The sequence below is a fragment of the Gossypium raimondii genome, chromosome 3, assembly GCF_025698545.1.
Source record: "Gossypium raimondii isolate GPD5lz chromosome 3, ASM2569854v1, whole genome shotgun sequence".
Lineage (NCBI taxonomy): Eukaryota > Viridiplantae > Streptophyta > Magnoliopsida > Malvales > Malvaceae > Gossypium > Gossypium raimondii.
Genome location: NC_068567.1, coordinates 19,012,774 through 19,031,613, shown reverse-complemented (window position 1 = coordinate 19,031,613; position 18,840 = coordinate 19,012,774). Strand labels below are relative to the sequence as shown.

Sequence of the window (18,840 nt, the reverse complement as noted above, 5' to 3'; positions counted from 1 at the left end):
TCGAGTGACTGGGGACGACGCACTGTCCCAAGCCATGTTAAGAATTCTAGAGAGGGTCGCTGGGCCCAATACTGGAGCTAGAGGCCGCGGGTCAGTTACGGAATGACTCCGGCCTAATAGAGCTGAGCTCTTCAGGGGTATTGCTAGAGTTGCCCCTAATCTGGCTGAGTACTGGATAGAGGCCACAGAGAGGATTATGGATGATCTGGACTGCACTCCTGAGGAGAAATTAAAGGGTGTTGTATCGCTGCTACATGATGAGGCGTATCAGTGGTGGCTCACTGTTAAGGAGGGCGTTCAGCCCGATCGACTGACCTAGGAGTCCTTTAAGACCGCTTTTCAGGAGAAGTATATAGGGGACAGTTATGTGGATGCCCGTAGAAGAGAGTTCTTAAATTTGACTCAAGGGGATAGATCAGTAGTCGAGTATGAGGCCGAGTTTTTACGACTGAGTCGCTATGCACGTGGTATGGTGGTGAATGAGTACGAGCGATGTGTTCGCTTCGAGGATAGTCTCCGGGATAATCTGAGGGTTCTGATAGCTCCATAGAGAGAGCGAAACTTTGCTGCATTGGTTGATAAGGTGAATATCATCAAGGAAGTAAAGCGCACTGAGCGCCAAAATCGAGAAAGAAGTAGGAATAAGAGGGATTCGGAGCCCTCGAGTTTTGTTCAGAGGCTTGAAGAAAGGCTAGAGTTGATGGGCTAGTCAGAGTTGGGGATCCCATCAGGCTGAGTGTTGGAAAAGAACTGGTTTATGTTTAAGGTGCGGTTCTCTAGAGCACCGTATTAGAGAGTGTCCACGAAGGTCCGACCAGATACAAGCTCTGGGTAATAATACTACACAACCACCAAGAGTATTTCATTAGCCACCGAGAGGCCAGGATCAGGCCAGAGGTGGTAATGGTTTGGGCCATGGTCGGAGAGTACCGGGCAGACATGCTGGACATACTAAGGAGAGGCAGTCGGCTCCAGTTTATGCTGCTCGTCGTCGAGAGGATGGAGATCCTCCGGACGTCATTACAAGTATGTTCTTTATTTATGAAGTACCATATACTGCACTGATAGATATAGTATTCACTCACTCCTATATAACTTGTAATATATCTGAAAACTTGGATATACTGGTTGAGAGCAGCACGAGTGAGATCACTGTATTGAGTCCGTTGGGCACTCAATAAATTTAGAGATGTTCCTTTAAAGGTTCAAGGAGCTATCTTTTTGGCTGATCTGATGAAACTGCCTTTTGGAGAATTTGATCTGATATTGGGAATGGACTGGTTGCTTAAACACCAAGTGAGCTTAAATTGTGCCACAAAAAAGGTTATAATGAGAACTACGGTGGACAGCGAGGTAGTCGTAATTGAGGAGAGTCAGAACTACTTATCGAATGTGATTTCTGCATTGAGGGCTGAAAAGTTAGTTCGTAAGGGATGTGAGGCATATATGGCTTACATCAGTGCTTCAGATTCTGGGGATTCTTCGATTAAGGATATCAGGACAGTTAAGGAGTTTTTGGATGTTTTTTCTGAAGAGCTACATTGGTTACCTCCAAATCGTGAAGTAGAGTTTGGGATTGAGCTCCTTCCTGGTACAACTTCGGTGTTCATCGCCCCTTATAGAATGGCACCAAAAGAGCTTGATGAGCTTAAGGCCTAGATTCAAAAGCTACTGGATCGTAGGTTTATCCGCCCTAGTGTCTCTATGGGGAGTACCGGTTCTGTTTGTGAAAAAGAAGGATGGATCCATGTGTATGTGTATTGATTACCAGCAATTGAACAAGTTGACCATAAAGAATAAGTACCCCCTACCAAGGATAGACGATCTGTTTGATCAGTTTCGAGGTGCTTCGATTTTCTTTAAGATTGATTTACGATCAAGGTACCACCAGTTGAGAGTTAAAAAGGCTGACATGCATAAGACGACATTTAGGACTTGCTATGGTCACTACGAGTTCCTAGTGATGCCATTTGGACTGACGAATGCACCAACAGCTTTTATGGATATGATGAACTGAGTGTTCCATCCCTATCTGGATTGGTTCGTGGTGGTATTTATTGACAACATACTGGTGTATTCGAGAACTGAGGATGAGCATGACGAACACCTCAGAGTGGTTCTACAGATTCTACGAGAGAAACAATTGTACGCCAAGTTCAGTAAATGTGAGTTCTGATTATGTGAAGTAACGTTTTTGGGACATGTGGTTTCTGCTGAGGGGATTAGAGTCGATCCTCGAAAGATTGAGGCTGTCTTGGATTGGAAACAGCCTAAGACTGTATTTGAGATCCACAGTTTTCTGGGACTGGCAGGGTATTATCGACGATTTGTGGAGGGGTTTTCTCTGGTTGCCGCACCCTTGACTAAGCTGTTACGTAAGGGTGTGTCGTTTAACTGGACTAACGCGCAGTAAAAGAGCTTTGAGAAGCTCAAGATTGTATTGATAGAGGCCCTGTTCTTATACAGCTAGAGTCAGGAAATGAGTTTACTATTTACAACGATGCATCACATATCGGTTAGGATGTGTGTTGATGCAATAGGGTAAGATGGTAACGTACATGTCTCGTCAGCTTAAGACTCATAAGGTGAATTATCTGACACATGGCTTGGAGTTGGCCGTAGTAGTATTCGCACTGAAAATCTAGAGGTATTATCTGTATGGTGAGAAGTGTATCATTTACACCGATCAGAAGAGCCTGAAGTACCTCCTCACTTAGAAGGAGCTGAATCTTAGGTAGCATAGATGGATTGAGCTACTTAAAGACTATGATTGTACGATTACATACCACCCTGGTAATGCTAATGTGGTGGCTGATGCACTAAGCCATAGAGCTATGATTGATCTGAGGACGATGTTTGCTCACCTCAGTTTATTTGATAATGGTAGTTTGTTGGTTGAACTTCAAGTTAAACCGACATGGATAGAGCAAATTAAGAGTAAACAGATAGATGATGAGTTGTTGGATTTTCGTTTTTGATAGGTTGAGAGTGGGAATACCGAGGATTTTAGACTGAATAGCCAATGGGTTCTCTATTTTTGTGGGAGAATCTATGTATCGAAAGATACTGAATTGAGGTAGTCTATACTACGAGAGGTGCACAGTAGCCCTTATGCTATGCATCCTGGCAGAAATAAGATGTACCACAACCTTAGTGAGTTATATTAGTGGCCAGGTCTTAAGCAAGAGGTTGCCGAATTTGTGGCTAAGTGTCTAACTTGCCAGCAGATTAAGGCTGAACATCAATTGCCTTCGGGTTTGTTGTAGCTAGTCAAGATTCTGCTTTGGAAGTGGGAGATAGTGACTATGGACTTCATGAGTGGGTTACCCCTCACACCTTCTAAGAAGGATTTTGTATGGGTCATCATGGATCGATTGACCAAGTCTGCCCACCTCATACCGGTTCGCACCGACTACTCTCTGCAGAAGCTGGCTAAACTGTATGTGTCTGAGATAGTGAGACTGCATGGGGTACCGATTTCGATAATATCTGATAGGGATCCTTGCTTCATGTCTCGATTCTGGAAGAAGCTATATAAAGCTCTAGGTGCAAGATTGGACTTCAGTACTGCGTTCCATCCTCAGACTGACGGTCAGTTAGAAAGGGTGATTCAGATACTGGAGGATATGTTGAGAAGTTGTGTGATTGACTTCTGAGGCAGTTGGGAGGATTACCTACCGCTAGCAGAATTTGCTTATAACAAAAACTATCAGTCTAGCATTCAGATGGCACCCTACGAGGCATTATATGGTCGTAGGTGTCGCACACCTTCATGTTGGACTAAGTTGGGCGAGCAGCGTGTGTTTGGGCCCTAAACTAGTTTCTGATATCGAGGATAAAGTTAGGTTGATTCGAGACCGATTGAAAGTGGCACCTAATAGAAAGAAGTCCTACACCGACCTGAAGCATCGAGAGATTGAGTATTCAGAGGGGGACTTTGTTTTTCTCAAGGTCTCGCCGTGGAAGAAGGTACTGAGATTTGGTCGAAAGGGAAAGTTGAGCCATAGATTTATTGGACCTTACCGTGTGCTTAAGCGAATGGGACCAGCTACTTACCCGTTGGAGTTACCTTCGGAATTGCATCAGATTCATGACGTCTTCCACGTCTCTATGTTGAGACGCTACCGCTCTGATCCCACTCATATTGTTCCTATTGAGGAGATTAAGGTTACGCCAGATGTGACCTTTGAGGAAGAGCTAGTTCAGATATTGGAAGGAGATGTAAAGGTTCTAAGAAGAGAATTCATCCCACTGCTGAAGGTTCTTTGGTGTAACCATAGCTCTGAGGAGACCACGTGGGAGCCTGAGGATACGATGCGACAGCAATATCCTCATCTGTTCTGATCAGGTAAAATTTTGAGGCCGAAATTTACTTTTAGATAGGTAGAGTTGAACACCCCAAAAATCTCTTATGTATTTATTTTCATATATTTGTGATACAAATATATGTCTGTTTCAGTGGATAAGTGTTCTGGGTGTGTGTGAAAGGTCTTAAGTTCAAGCCTTGTCTTGGGAAAATTTTTGTATTTTTTCTGAATAAAGCCCTATCGCTAGTCAGTAGGCTCTTAAATAAACGTTAGTAAAATATGTCAGAATAGGCCTGCTAGTCTAGTGGTTAAGTGGTGTATTAAAATGTTGGTGGTCTTGAGTTCGAGTCCTAGTGTGCGCCAGGGAGTGTTTTATTTTGTTGATAGTGTCGTGAGGATGTTTTAGTCTAACCGAACTACTAAAGAGTTAGAGTGGAATTTGAATTTGGTGGTTGAGGGAAAGGTAGATGGTTTTAGGAAGTGGATTGAAGGATTTGGGGACAAAAATAAGGATAAAAGAGTTTGAAGGTAACCAAAATAGGTGGTGGCAAATTCGGCTACTCAACTCAGTCTCTCAGTTCTTTTTTTTTCTTCTATTGGTCTTTCTCTGTCGATTTCTGCATTTTTCCCCCTCGAACTGCCGTTCCTCTCCTCCCACTCTCCTAAATTCGGTACTTTGGCATAGTTTCTTTCTTTCTTTTTTAATTTTTTCTACCGCACTCAACTTCTTTGCTCACTTAGCTGAATTTTGACTTTATGCTCTCCCTTTCTGATATTTTTCTTTATCCCTACTGTTCTTTTCTCTCTTTTCCCTGGTGCAACCAATTTGGCCCTTGAATCTTTCTCATCTTTATACATCCTTTTTGATCGATCAAGAAAAGGTGTGCGTTCCTCCTCCGCTGGTTATACGTTGGTAAGTAAGGGGTAGGTTATGATGATTTAGGGTAGTCATTGCTTGGTGAAAAATCATTTCTTTTTATTTCTTGTGTTTTCGTTAGTGATTACGCTTTGTTTTCTATAGAAAATCGTGTGGACCGAGACCCTTCCCGTACTTCTTCGTAAGCAAATCGAGTTGATCGAACATGGGCGTGTAATCATTGAGGCTGGCTATGTGCGATTCATGGGTCGGGCCAAATTGGACCGTGTAAGCCATACGGGCGCATGGGCCCCACACGGGTGAACCACACGGATGTGTGGGAATATTGGGCCAGGCTGTGAGATCCATACGGCCAATACCATTTTAGGATGCAACATGGGCTGTGGGCCCATTTTCACTGTTTGACTGCTAAGGTTGTACAGGTCTCCCGAGTCGACTGTAGGCCTACTATAGGGTCGGTAAGTTTTCCTAGACCCCTAATTGACTGAAATGATTAAAAGACCGTTATATGCCTATATAAGATAGCTATGAATGTCTGTATGTTGAGCATGTTATATACACTATACTGATTATACATGATACCATGACATGTCTGTATGATGCATTGCATTGGGGTGGGAATTGATATTGATTGAAGGAAGTGTACTGAAAGGCTTGAAGCCTAGCTTACTAGCAGCTCAGCTGCAACTACTGTCTAGTGCCGCATTCGATACTATTTGGAGTGTAGGGATGGGTGGGATGATTATATCCCCACATGGACTATAGGGTTGGACGGAGATAGAGTGTAGAGGCTGGTTGGGTAGGATTTTATAACTACATAAATGTCACTGTTACTGTACTGTGATGGGCTAAGGCCCTAATGCTTATTGTTACTGAAATGGGCTAAGGCCTAAACTGATACTGATATTGATACTGGTAATGAAAAGGGTTTAGGCCTAAACTGAGATTATTTGTTATTGTCTGTTTGTTTGCATGGGGATTACACACTGAGTTTACGTAAACTCACGCCTTCTGTTTATTCTGTACAGGTAATCCCTAGACATAGGCAGATCGATGCGGCAGAGGACTCAGCGGTGGCCACTCGACTCCTTTTTGCTATTTGATACTTATTTACGATTTTAAGTTTTATTTTAGGGTACTTTTCTATAATAATGGCCTCTATGGATTTTTACCTAAAATTTGGATTTTATACTGTTTTCTGTTTATATCCGCTAGAAGTAGGTAAAACTCGGGTTTTCAAAAGAGATGAATGTTTTATCAAAATACCATGCACACGCAAACTATTTTAAAAGCTTCTGCAAAATATAGCGTTTTGAAAATGAATCACGATTTGAGAATTAATGAAAGATAATGATAAGTTCTAAACGAAAAACGGTTTTAGCAATGATACGGTTTTCAGACGCACTTCTATGTGAAATCGCCAAATTCGGCCATAACGTCCAGGCCGGGTTTGGGGTGTTACAAAAGCCAAAGCTTGAAGCTTCACCCATTCTTTTTCCATGGCAACCTTCGGTGGTGAAAAACAAATGGGGAAGAAAACATTTTGTTTTCTTTATTTTATTAACATTTTATTTTATTTTATTAAATAAATAACATATAAAACATTATAATTAAAAGAAATTAAGCACCAACCACCCCACTCATATATAATATGGTATATTTACCATATTAGTCTATATACTTTCATTCATTAAGTCATTTAATCACTCAAATCAAATAGCGATCCAATTTTACATCTTTTACGATTTAGTCCTTTTTAATTAATTAACTATCGAAACATTAAATTTTTCAACGAAACTTTAATACCACCTTAATGAAACTTCTTAAATATTTATAAAATATTTATAGCTCAGTTTATAGAAACGAGGTCCCGATACCTCATTTTCTAAAACCATTTGACCTTAGGGTCTTACCACTTAAACTTAATAAATTACTTATATAACATAATTTATCAAATCAAAAACCTTTTTAAAACCATATTTGACTCGTAAATATTAAATAATAGTATTTACGAACTTACTCATCAGGTTTGGTGACCCTGAAACCATTATTTTTGACACCGCTGAAAAACGGGTTGTTACATAAGCGAAATAAGCCTTGCAACTTAGGGTGTGCTCTGTTAGCAAACTTTGAGATTCGGCTACTAAGTTTTTGAAACTGTTTTTACGAAACCTATGTTTTCTGATAGAATCTGTGAACTGGGTCTCGCAACCTCACCTTCGAACCCAGCACGCAAAATGATTTTAAAACTAAGTCTCCTTTCTATTTTAAAACTCAGTTTTAAGCATACCTTGTTGATTCCTAATTGTTCACTGGGTTCTCAATGAACTCACCCACTCCTCTCTTACTTCGCAGGTAAGTAGGTCGCAGATAAAAGTGGCAAGGTTGATGACTTAGTGCGGCTCACTCATGTACTGATATTGGCGAACCTGGGAAATTTGGCGATGAGGTTTTTATTATTATGAGGGTTTAGAATTACCATAAGTTGACTCTGTTTGAAATAATATCATTTATGTCTACTTGTTGTTGTGAACCATATTTGGAATATCCTATTATTATCAAGTATTATGAATAAAGATCAATGTTTATTCATGCATGAGTGTTTTGTATATTTCTTCAGCTATAATATGTAAGTCTGATTTGTTATTAAGCACAGTTTTTATGCGACCTCGATAATTACATGCGTACCCCTATAGTTTGCAAACCTATGTATTTATGCGAACCTTGCTAAAAGTATGTTAACCCTTGCTTGTATGTTTCCTTCGCCTGCAAAGTCTGTTATTTATGAAACCATAATGTATGTTGAGATCCTTAGTACTATGTGAACCTTTTTTTTGTGCACAGCTCATACTTCAGGAGTTATGCGAACTCATGTGCTACGTAAAGTCTGACAAGTATGCAACTTATGCCTTATCGTGTAATACAAAATATTCGTATACGTACATCCATTTTCATATGTCTCATAGAATCAATCACTTCATTTCCTTTTAAACAATTAGCCTGATAAACTAAAATAATAAGATATAGATATGCATGTAACTACACCATACTAGATAGCTCAATAGACCACATCAAATGGCTCAATAAAGCGATAACTACACCACACCAAAAGGCTTAATAGAGCGATAATTACACCACACCAAGGCACCGTAGTGCAAAGCCCATAGGCACAATATCGTATCATATAACATATCATCCCTCCAACACACCAAGGTCTTCGTAGAGGCAATGCTCGGTAATCCGCAACAAATGCAGGATTTCGGCGTAAACAGTTATACTTCATCATATCTTTTACTCCACATCATCTTTTACACATATCCCATACTAGCGCATAATCAACCCTATTAGCGTGTCAATTGTATCTTATTCTATGTTCATCTAGGATCTATTAACACATCAATATCATTTATTACAATTCATTCCATTCCTCACATTTTGTACTATTCCAACCACATAATCACATATCATCAATTTAGTCTACTTGATGTCCAAGTAATATATATATTCCTTTTAACAAGATAACATTACCATGCATATATCATACACTTGTATACTAAACTTTACATTCATTCATTAATGCATCTCTATCAATATCTACCACAATCTCACCTTTTTGATGTAGTCCTTTTATATCATAATTCATTAAAATTACATTTGTATATATATAATTAATAAATACAACCACACAATTCAAGCATAATAAGAAATAAGAAAATACAGTAAGTTCCATATGAACTTACCTGGAAAATGACAACCATAAAGTGTCAAGGACTAATCTGCAATTTCTCTTATTTCTCGATAACTTTCGATTGATTTAATGCCAAATCTATAATAATTCATTACAATTTATCAATTCCTACAGCCTTATAACATCTTAGTATATGCATATAACAGTTTAATTTCATTTTACACAATTTTCATAAAGTTTCACATTTTACACAATTTAGTCCCTGAATGGTTTTATCTTTAAGTTCTAAGCTTCATTTTTCAATCTGATTTCAATCTCATCCCAGTATAGCCCTCTAAATACAATAATTATAAAAATTTCATATCAATTTTGACATATTCACATATTATTCCCTATACTCAAATTTAACAAATTCCACTTTACAAATTAGTCCTATTACATTTCTAAGCTTCAAATCCTACCATTAAACATCAAAAACCATCAATGGCAACTTTTAAAAACTTTAACAGTTTTACGATTTAATACCCAGCTACAACGATCTCAAAAATATAAAAATTACAAAAGACCGATTACAAAAAACTTACCATACAAAAGGTCGAAGATCTGAACTTTTAACAGTGGCTTCCCTTAGTTTCTTTTAACTCCAAACGGTAAAGAAAGAAAGAAAGTGAAGATGATCCCTTTATGTTTATGTTTTATTCATTGATTATATTATATTATATTATATTATATATAAAATTTAATATTATACAACAATTAATTATAAACCATCTACCATCTAATGAAAATGGTAATTTGCTAATTAGACTTTGTTTTAATTGTTTTATAAGTTCTTAGGTCATTAAAATCTATAATAATCAATTTTACTACTTTTACGATTTAATTCTTGTACCTTAATTAATCACTAATTCAAGAAAATTTTCTATCTAAAATTCAATGCATCCATATAATCTCTCGATAAATATTTAATAAAAATATTTTCAAGCTCGGTTTATGAAAACGAGGTCTCGATACCTCAATATCTAAAACCACATACTTTTGGATCGATATACTTGTAACTTGACTAACTCTCCACATAACTAAAATTATTAAACCAAATTTTAGTATAATACTGTAATAACCACATAATTATTAATAAATAAGATTTACTGACTCAATCATCAAAAAACGGAGTTCTGAAACTACCATTTTCGATACCAGTGAAAATCAAGTTGTTACATGAACCCTTTGAGATATAAACTCCAACAAACTCAACTAATGGCTCTAATCAACCATCCAAGAAATAATCCTTGGCAAATTGAAGGATGAATAATGAATTCTCACGACTCCTTGAAGAAAATCGATAAGACAAGAAAGAATTCTTGCACAAAGAAACTAACTCCCAGAGTTGAAAACGTTATTAATGAAAAAACCGTTTTCTTAATGAAGAATGTATAAAATATTAATTAATCTAAACAAGAAGTAGTTTTAAACTAAACTTTCTTATTTGACTAAGAAACATAAAACTCCTAAATAACTCAAAATACTTAAACAATATCCAAAATTCAGAATAAATAAATAAAATAATAAAACGAATAAATACAATATTCAGCTCATACATAATAAAAATTAAGCCTAAAATTGAACCCAATATGATTTAAACTCAATTAAAATCCGAAACTTATAATTTTCGTAATAATCCCATCCAAATTTCTGTTCACACAATCTTCATTAAAACAGTCATAACTTGAACTTCCGAACTCAAAATTGAGTGATTCAAAGTGTATTGTAAAGCTAAGAGATAGATATTCGAACTTTATCACGACATCTCAACCTAGAATTTCCTAGGTCCCATCCAAAAAGTTGATGCAAGTCGACTTGTAATACCCCGAAAATTTTTACAGTAAGATATTATCTTTGATATAGTAAGGAAATAAAGTGACAAAAAGGAGAATTTTGAGTTATGACAACAGTGGGAAGTATATTATGACATATTAATTAAAGGATTAAATTACAAAAGTGAGAAAAGTTTTGTTCCCCAAGAGTAAATACTCAAAATTTAAGGGGTTAAAGTGTAAATATGAAAAAGTTGAAGGACCAATAGTGTAAATATTTTAAGGGTGGAATAACCTAGAAACTAAGGAAAATGGATAAATTGGGACCAAATTGAATAGATGAAGAATTATGAGGGACTAAATCTTAATTTTACCAAATTAAGTGATGACTCAAGGATGGAATTTTAAAAGATCTAAAGGAAAAATGATCAATTAGAAGAAAGAGAAATCTAGAAAATAATGATGATGTTGGATATATTTTAGATTAAATAAATAAATATTAGTTTATTAATATTTTAATTTAATTTTAAATGATATTTTATCATTTTATTATTATTTTATTTAGTATATATATATGGAAGAGAATATGAAGAATCATCACCTTCTTCCATGCATTCCAACGTATGAAGAGAAAAGAAAGAAAAAAACTTTCTTTTCTTTACAATTTGGTCTTCTCACTAAAAATTCACCATTTTCACTTAGAAATCAAAGAAATTTCCATAGCCACCAAGAGAGAAAATTGATAAGGAGACCATGGGGAGCTAGAATATCAAGTTAGATTCAAGAAATAGAGGCTGGAGGAGAGAGAAAATCAAGTTAAAGATTGAAATCAATAGAGCAAGGTAAGAACATCAAGATTTGAATATATTTTTGAGTTTGATATTATTGAAAAAGTATGAAATTGATGTTAATGTAGGGTTTTATTATATAAGTTTCTATGTTCTTGATATTTTAGTGAAGGGAAACAAGAGTAATTGATAGAAAATATTGTAGAGAAAGGAAAGGAGCGTGTTATAAATTTGATTATCAACATCTTGCACTAAAACAGTTTTGGACAGCAGCGGTAGGTTAACTTTGAAAAATCACCATAAATCGTAGAAATTGAATTAGAGGATGAAAAATAATATGGAATTAAATATTATTGAGTCTAGTTTCTTATAGAAGAAACGTTGTAAGTAATTGAATTGTAAATCATGAGTTATAATAAATTTCTGAGATAAGGTCAGAATGATTTGGGTTCCTTATTATGAATTTGGAAAATCATAAAAAATTGGATAAAAATTATTATGGGCTTAAATTTATATTTTAAAATATTTAATGAGTCTAATTTCAATAGAAATAAACGAGAACATTATTCAAATCCTATACGATGAGATAATTATTTTTTAGTGAAGAAGGGTCAAAACTGTCAGACAGCAGAATAGAGATGAATTCAAAGAATAAACTGTACTTATTGGTTAAACTAAAATTATAAAAATTTTATAGTAAGAATATATGTGAATCTAGTTTCATATAAAATTAACGGATCTCAATTTGGAGTTACGTAGCTCAAGATATAAATTATTTTGTGACTATGAGTCAAGTGGACAGTTTTGAATGAACAAATAAGTAAATAATGAAATTATAGATAATGTTACATATAAGCATGTTATATACATTTAAGGATGTGGAATGGAGAGGAGGAGGAGAAAACATATGATTATTCAACTAGCATGAGTTTTCATTAAAATGGCTGATTTGCATGTTTTAGGTTCAGGGACTAAATTGAATAAAAGTAAAATTTTAAGGGTAAATTTGTAAAATGTCAAAAAGTGACCAAATTGCATGAAATGAATTGTTTTATTATTTAAATTAATATATTGAATGAAATATTAATTTAGATCAAGATTGGGTGGAAATTAGAAAAATAGAAAATTACCAAAATATCCACAATTTTGGTATTTACGCAATTAGCTTTAGTAAGTTCGTATGAACTATATTTTGTATAATTTTAATTAAATTGAATGCTATTTGGTGATGAATATTATATAAATATGTATTTTATTATTGGAATTAAATTGTTATTGGTAATATGTATAATTATTAGATGCATTGAAATGATTATCGGAAGCTCGATTGGATTGGAAGCTTGTCGGAGATATATCACACTATCCATTGGTTCTATCAGTAATTTTGGATGATTTGATTATGGTTATAATGGTATGAATAAGTTAAATTGGCCAACGTTAGCTCATTAATGTTTTGATTTTTATTGGTTATAAATATGAATGCTTGATGAAATAATGAAATGTTTGTAAATTAATTTGTAAACTCCGGTAATACCCTATAACCCTATTCTGGCAATGGATATGGGTTAGGGGTGTTACACGACTGATTTTCCAAACTTGAAAATTGGTCTCTTCGATAAATGGAATTTAATAAATTTCACCCCATCCGTGCATTTATCACACTTGATTCACAATTATGGACTGACCCAATGGACTTAACACAACTATTTCAATTTTAAACTTCTCTATCGTGAAACTACCCAAACCCACTAAACTAGTGCTAATATAGGAGTGCGTAGACCCGAGACCTATCAATGTATGCACTAGGATATTAAATGTTGAGAATATACATAAAACCACATTTGTAGTGTCGACCTCCTTACGAGCACGTACAATGTATGGTCAATAGCAGCTTTAGCTTCCGGTTGGGTAATAACGGAATCATTACCCTTTCTCTAACAACCACCTGAAGTGGCACCACCTCGTGTAAGACCACGAGTTGGACTAAAGCCTACATATAGGTCAACTGCACATGATGAGACTCGAAGTTTCACACATATAATTACGCATGATAAATTTCGAATCTAGATACTCAAATTTTAAGATTTTTATCTTTACCAACTATGCCAAAACTTTATCGACTTCTTTTTTAAATAATTTTTTTATGTTGTTTTCTTTTTCCTTTTGAAATTCAGATCAAAATAATTTTTGAGTAATACATTATAAAGGTTAACTCTAAAAGAATTATGTACGTAAAATCTTATTAGTTTTTTTTTGGTTGTTTTCTTAAGCTTTTGGAGTTGAATTTCTTTAGTATAATTTTTGCGACATTTAATGGTTTCAATTTTTATAGATTTATTGTTGATTTTGCAAACACATGTTAGTAATATTTTCTTTATTTTATTATTGTAGCGAAGAATATTAAATTTTAATTATTATATAATAGTAGTAATTAACTTGGAGACAGTCGTGGAGTTTAGTAGATACTAGATTCCTCTAAAATAGTAAATTTTAAATTTAAACTATTTATAATTTATAAAATTTTAAATTATTAATGCTAAAATTGTAATTTGACTTTAAAATGATAAAATTAATTTAATCTTTAAAATTATAAAATATAAAATTATATTTTTATTATCGTAAAAATATATAATTTAATTTCGATTTCTAAAAATTATTTATGACTCCACCGCTATTTGGAGGTAACCAAAGTGAAGTGGGTAGCATGTGTGCTAATCTAATATATCTAATATATCTAATATATATATATATCGCTAGATTTAAAAAGATATGTGGTATTGTTAAAATTTGAGAACACGCCAAATATCAATTAAAATTATTAATAGCTATAATTGAAAGAACCCACAAACCCATAAGCTTCAAAATGCTGGTATAGTCTATACAAATAATAATAAATTTCCATTACTTAACGTTGGTGAGTGTCAAATGTTTAGCATACATTAAAGTTTTTATAAAATTTATGAAAATTGTTGATTGTTCTCTGATTCTCCCCCTCCCTCATTGTAGTTATAAGGTATGGTTCTTTAATAGGACATATTAAGCGTTAATTAGGTGTCATGCATAAAGACACATTATATCTCTTAAATCTGACATGTATTCTCAGAGTGGTTCCTCGAAGAGGGATCCTTATAGGTGTACGAATAATGAGATGACAATGTGTAACCATTAAAAGGACAGGAGGATGGCGAGCCATGGACGTAAAAGAAGACAAGTTGTGAACTTCAAGCAGACAGAGAAATGATGAACTGTGAACATAAAAAAGAAAAACGAATTGTTCGAGTTCCTAAATCGGGTTGTCATCTAAACTGAATCGCGAGATATGTAATGGTAACAAAAAATAATTGTAAACATATTGAAAGCATGAATTAGAAAAAGGAAACAAAATAACACTAAAGTCTGTACGCATGTAAGAAATATGAAAACTTTGATAAATGTTAAGCAATTAAAAGTTTTAATAACTCGTAAAAAAATGAATACCTCTTTTCTAACCCTAATAAGTAAAAGTAGTGTGAAATGAGAAGAGATTTTGGGTTTATAAATTTACAGAAGCAATTAAAATATTCTGAATATAAATAAAAATTGTTAATTAGCAATGTAAAGCTTCACATTTTAGAATAAATTGAATTTTGAAAATATAAAATCAACCATAAATTTTAATTTTGATTAGATTACACCATTCACGCATTTCAGAAACAAACTTTTGTATGTTACCTTTAATATTTTACTGCCCTTTTAAATTTAACACCAAAATTGGAGGAAGTTAGCAGATTTTCAAATCTTTTAAATTTAATCTACAGAAATTAAATTTTAAATTTTAAAAAAGTATAAAATTTTTGAGCCTTTCTGAAACTTCACAAAATTTTAAAATAAATAAAAATAATTTATACATACAATTAATTCAACACGTGCATATACTGTTATTTTATTGAAATTATACAACATTAACGTAGTTAGAGAAACAATATAATTTATTTTATTGTTTATCAAACATTTACTTTTATTTGTTAAATTGAAGTTTGTTTGTAATGATATTTTAAAAATTCAAATAAATTTCATTTCATTGTAATTGTGTATCTCAACTTTTTTGTTATGATATTTAAATAAAAATATTTTTAAATCATTATATTTAAAGATTTGTTTTTATTACTACATGCAACCAATTTATGCATAGTGTCACGAGGCTATAACTTTAGTCTAATAAATTGTTCGGCCTTAGGCGATAACTTTGCTTCAAATTCACCTAAATCGGTCAAACTCTCAAAAAATGAGAATTTACAAAAAAGATTCTCTAAGGCATTAAAACTTAACGGAAGCAAACTCTTAAGCAAAGGAGCAACGAACAAAAAGAAATGCTATAAGAAAGTAACACATACAAGGTGTTTGAATAAATCCTCTTAAAGTATTTTATTACTTTTCAAATGATAACTTCAAATGAGGTGCAATGCCTCTGGTTATAGTTGAGTTCCCAGATCAAACGATATAGTTTAAATTACATGACAATTAAGATTAAAGCCTATCTACAAGATGAGAGTCCTATGGGATTTAAACACAATACAATCTACCATGATAATTCTAGTTTACTGGAATGTTTCATTGAGCCACCATTGGACCATTCAAGTGGGTTAAATTAGTCTAATTTAATCAATTGACCTCCATTGGTTGTTCTGGTTGCACCCGTCATTAGTTTTGATCCGCAGCCCGTGATAATAGCACGAAATTAAAAAAATAAAAGATTAATAAAAAAATGAAAAAAAAATTAAAAACAAAATGGAGATGTGTGAGGGAACTATTGACACATTTTACATACCTTATAAACTGATTTATTTGATCATAAATTTTGGAGGACTTTAGTAATTAAACTCATGGTTGACATAGTAAGAACCAACAATATTGGAAAGCTAAAGAATGAAAAATAACACATTAAATAAAAAAAAATCTCAATAATTGAATCAGTCAGCACGGGCATAGGGTAAACTAATTTGCGACCGTTAAAAAACTTGGAGAACATGTTCTCGCTCCGACTTTCATGCAGGACCGTGAGTTCAACAAATACTGAGAGACTCCTCTGCATATCACAATACCTATAAATTTACCCCACATTTCAGTCCTTAACCATTCCCATTCCCATTCCCATTCCCATTCCCATTCCCATTTGCTTTATTAGCAATTCATTTTTCAAACAAAAACAAATATCAATGGCCAAGATTGTTTTGCTTCTGGTATTCTCATTGGTCCTGGTTCTATCAATCAACTCCGCCGTAGGTCACGACGCCCCCGCACCTTCCCCCGAAGAGACAAACCAGGAAACTTCAGAGTATGCAGACGCCACCGGGCAGAATGAAGAGGGTCTTGACGAGATTGTGGACGCAATGTCACCGGAAATGGCACCAGCAAGTTCACCCACAATGGCATTTGAAGAGTCTTTTGGACCCGGACCAGCTATGACCATTGAAGAAGGTGCGGCGGAGGGAGAGGCAGAGGCGGAGGGAGCGCCAGAAAGTTAGATACGCAGTACCAGTATATTTAAATAAGGATCTCGATCCATATGTTCGTTATCTTACTATTTTGGTATTTCATCCCTCATAAAAGAAAGTGAACCATAACTGTAAAGTTCACGACCATAAGTAATATATATTTATTTATTTACCAGCCCACCCACCCACAATTGATTTCGTGTTAATCATTTCTTGAGGATGGAGTTGAACCAGTTTATAAGTTTTTTATTAAATTTTTTCTTATTTATTTAATTATTATTGCGGGGTCGATTAATCCAATATACAAAATCTTAAAAAATTTATTATTTTATATGAAAAGAAATAATCTCTCTATCCAAAAAATCCTAATCATTTTATTTTCTTTTAACCCTCGTTACTTTTATATCAAATTTCTCTCACACACTCTAGTATTTTTACAAGAAAAGTGATCAATCTTTTATTATGTCTTTAATTGGTAATTTTCTTTTCTTTTCAAGCTTTAGTGATTAATCTCTAAATTGTGACTTTACTTGTGATAGATAAAGAATTTTATGCAAGATTTAGACTTTTTTATTGAATGATTTTGGAATATTGATTTTGTATTAGATTCTTAACATCTTGATTGGGTAATAATTTTAGAGGTTAATTAATATAAATCCTTGAAGAAACTAGAATCGATTGTATTTATAATCTTTAATTTTCTTGAATATTAATTAGAAATTTAGTGTTTTTTAGAAATTATTATTACTAATGTGGTTATTGTGAATCTTGTGTTTGAAAATTGACACATTCCATACTCATGTCACCAAAAACACTTAAATAAACTTTATGTTTGTGAAAGAAAATTATTAATTGTATGTTGATTTCATGAAATATTTTAAGACTTAGATTTATTTGTTCTAAGTGTTTAATATGAACAGAAAAATATTTTAAAAGAAAGCCTACTAGTGAAGTGAAATAAAAACAACAATAAAAGAGTGAATAACCAAAATAAAATACAAATCAAAAGAGTGAAAAAAATGGTCAAAAGAGTCAAGTTTAGCCTTTAAAGCCTTCCAACCAATCTAGGATTGAGAGCTAAGATTACAAATTACTATCCAAACGATGGAGATAATATAAGGAACCTTTATTTGCAAAAAGTCATTGTCAACCTCACAATCACAACTTTCTCTAAAAAATTTATGAGTTTGGTTCGAAGTTTTTCAACTTTTTGGTATAGACTGTGTAATAGTATTACATCTAATTATATTATAGATTGTTTTATTAAATCTTAATGAAACTTCAAAACAGTTGCTAAGATATAACCTATGTGCTTGGAAGAAGCGGTTAAGTAAGTGGACACTCCTTCAAGCATTGCGTGAAACAGATAATAAACAAAAGACACGCTACAATAAAACAGGCCTATTGCGACACTTTTTTTAACTTAAGACGACACAAAAAAAACTTAGCATAGGTCATCTTGACGTTTCTCTCGACACTTCTGAAAACGTCGTCTATAGTACAGTTGGCATAGGTCCTGCAACACTTTTGAAAAAGCGTCGGCATAAATCTACATAAGCCGACCTTTATTAAAGGGTTGGCAAAAACATAGTCAAGGCCGACCTTTGAAAAATGTTGGCATAGGAGGAAATAGACGACGAAAAAAAAGGTCGCAATAAAACATACATATGCCAACCTTTAAAGAGTTGGCTCATGCCCAAGTCAAAGACGACTTTAAAAAGGTTGGGATAGATCCGTCTAAGACAACCCTAAAAAGGTTGAGATATACTAGTCTAAGGCAACCTCAAAAAGGTTGGGATAGATATATTTAAGGCAATCTTAAAAAAATTGGGATATACTCATCTAAAGCATTTTTTTCTATTTTTTTATTATTTCAATATTAATATATCTTC

At 33.9% G+C, this 18,840-nt stretch overlaps 1 protein-coding gene across 1 annotated transcript; it reads left to right on the top strand.

The window, feature by feature from the left end:
- Positions 1 to 3,747: 3,747 nt before the first annotated feature.
- Positions 3,748 to 4,344, top strand: LOC105795738 (uncharacterized). The gene has a single exon (XM_012625398.1). It carries the CDS (start codon positions 3,748 to 3,750, stop codon positions 4,342 to 4,344), a length of 597 nt encoding a protein of 198 aa, XP_012480852.1.
- Positions 4,345 to 18,840: the final 14,496 nt, after the last annotated feature.

Excerpts from the sequence above, each read along its gene's own strand:
- LOC105795738 (XM_012625398.1), top strand. The coding sequence starts at position 3,748 with ATGGTCGTAGGTGTCGCACACCTTCATGTTGGACTAAGTTGGGCGAGC.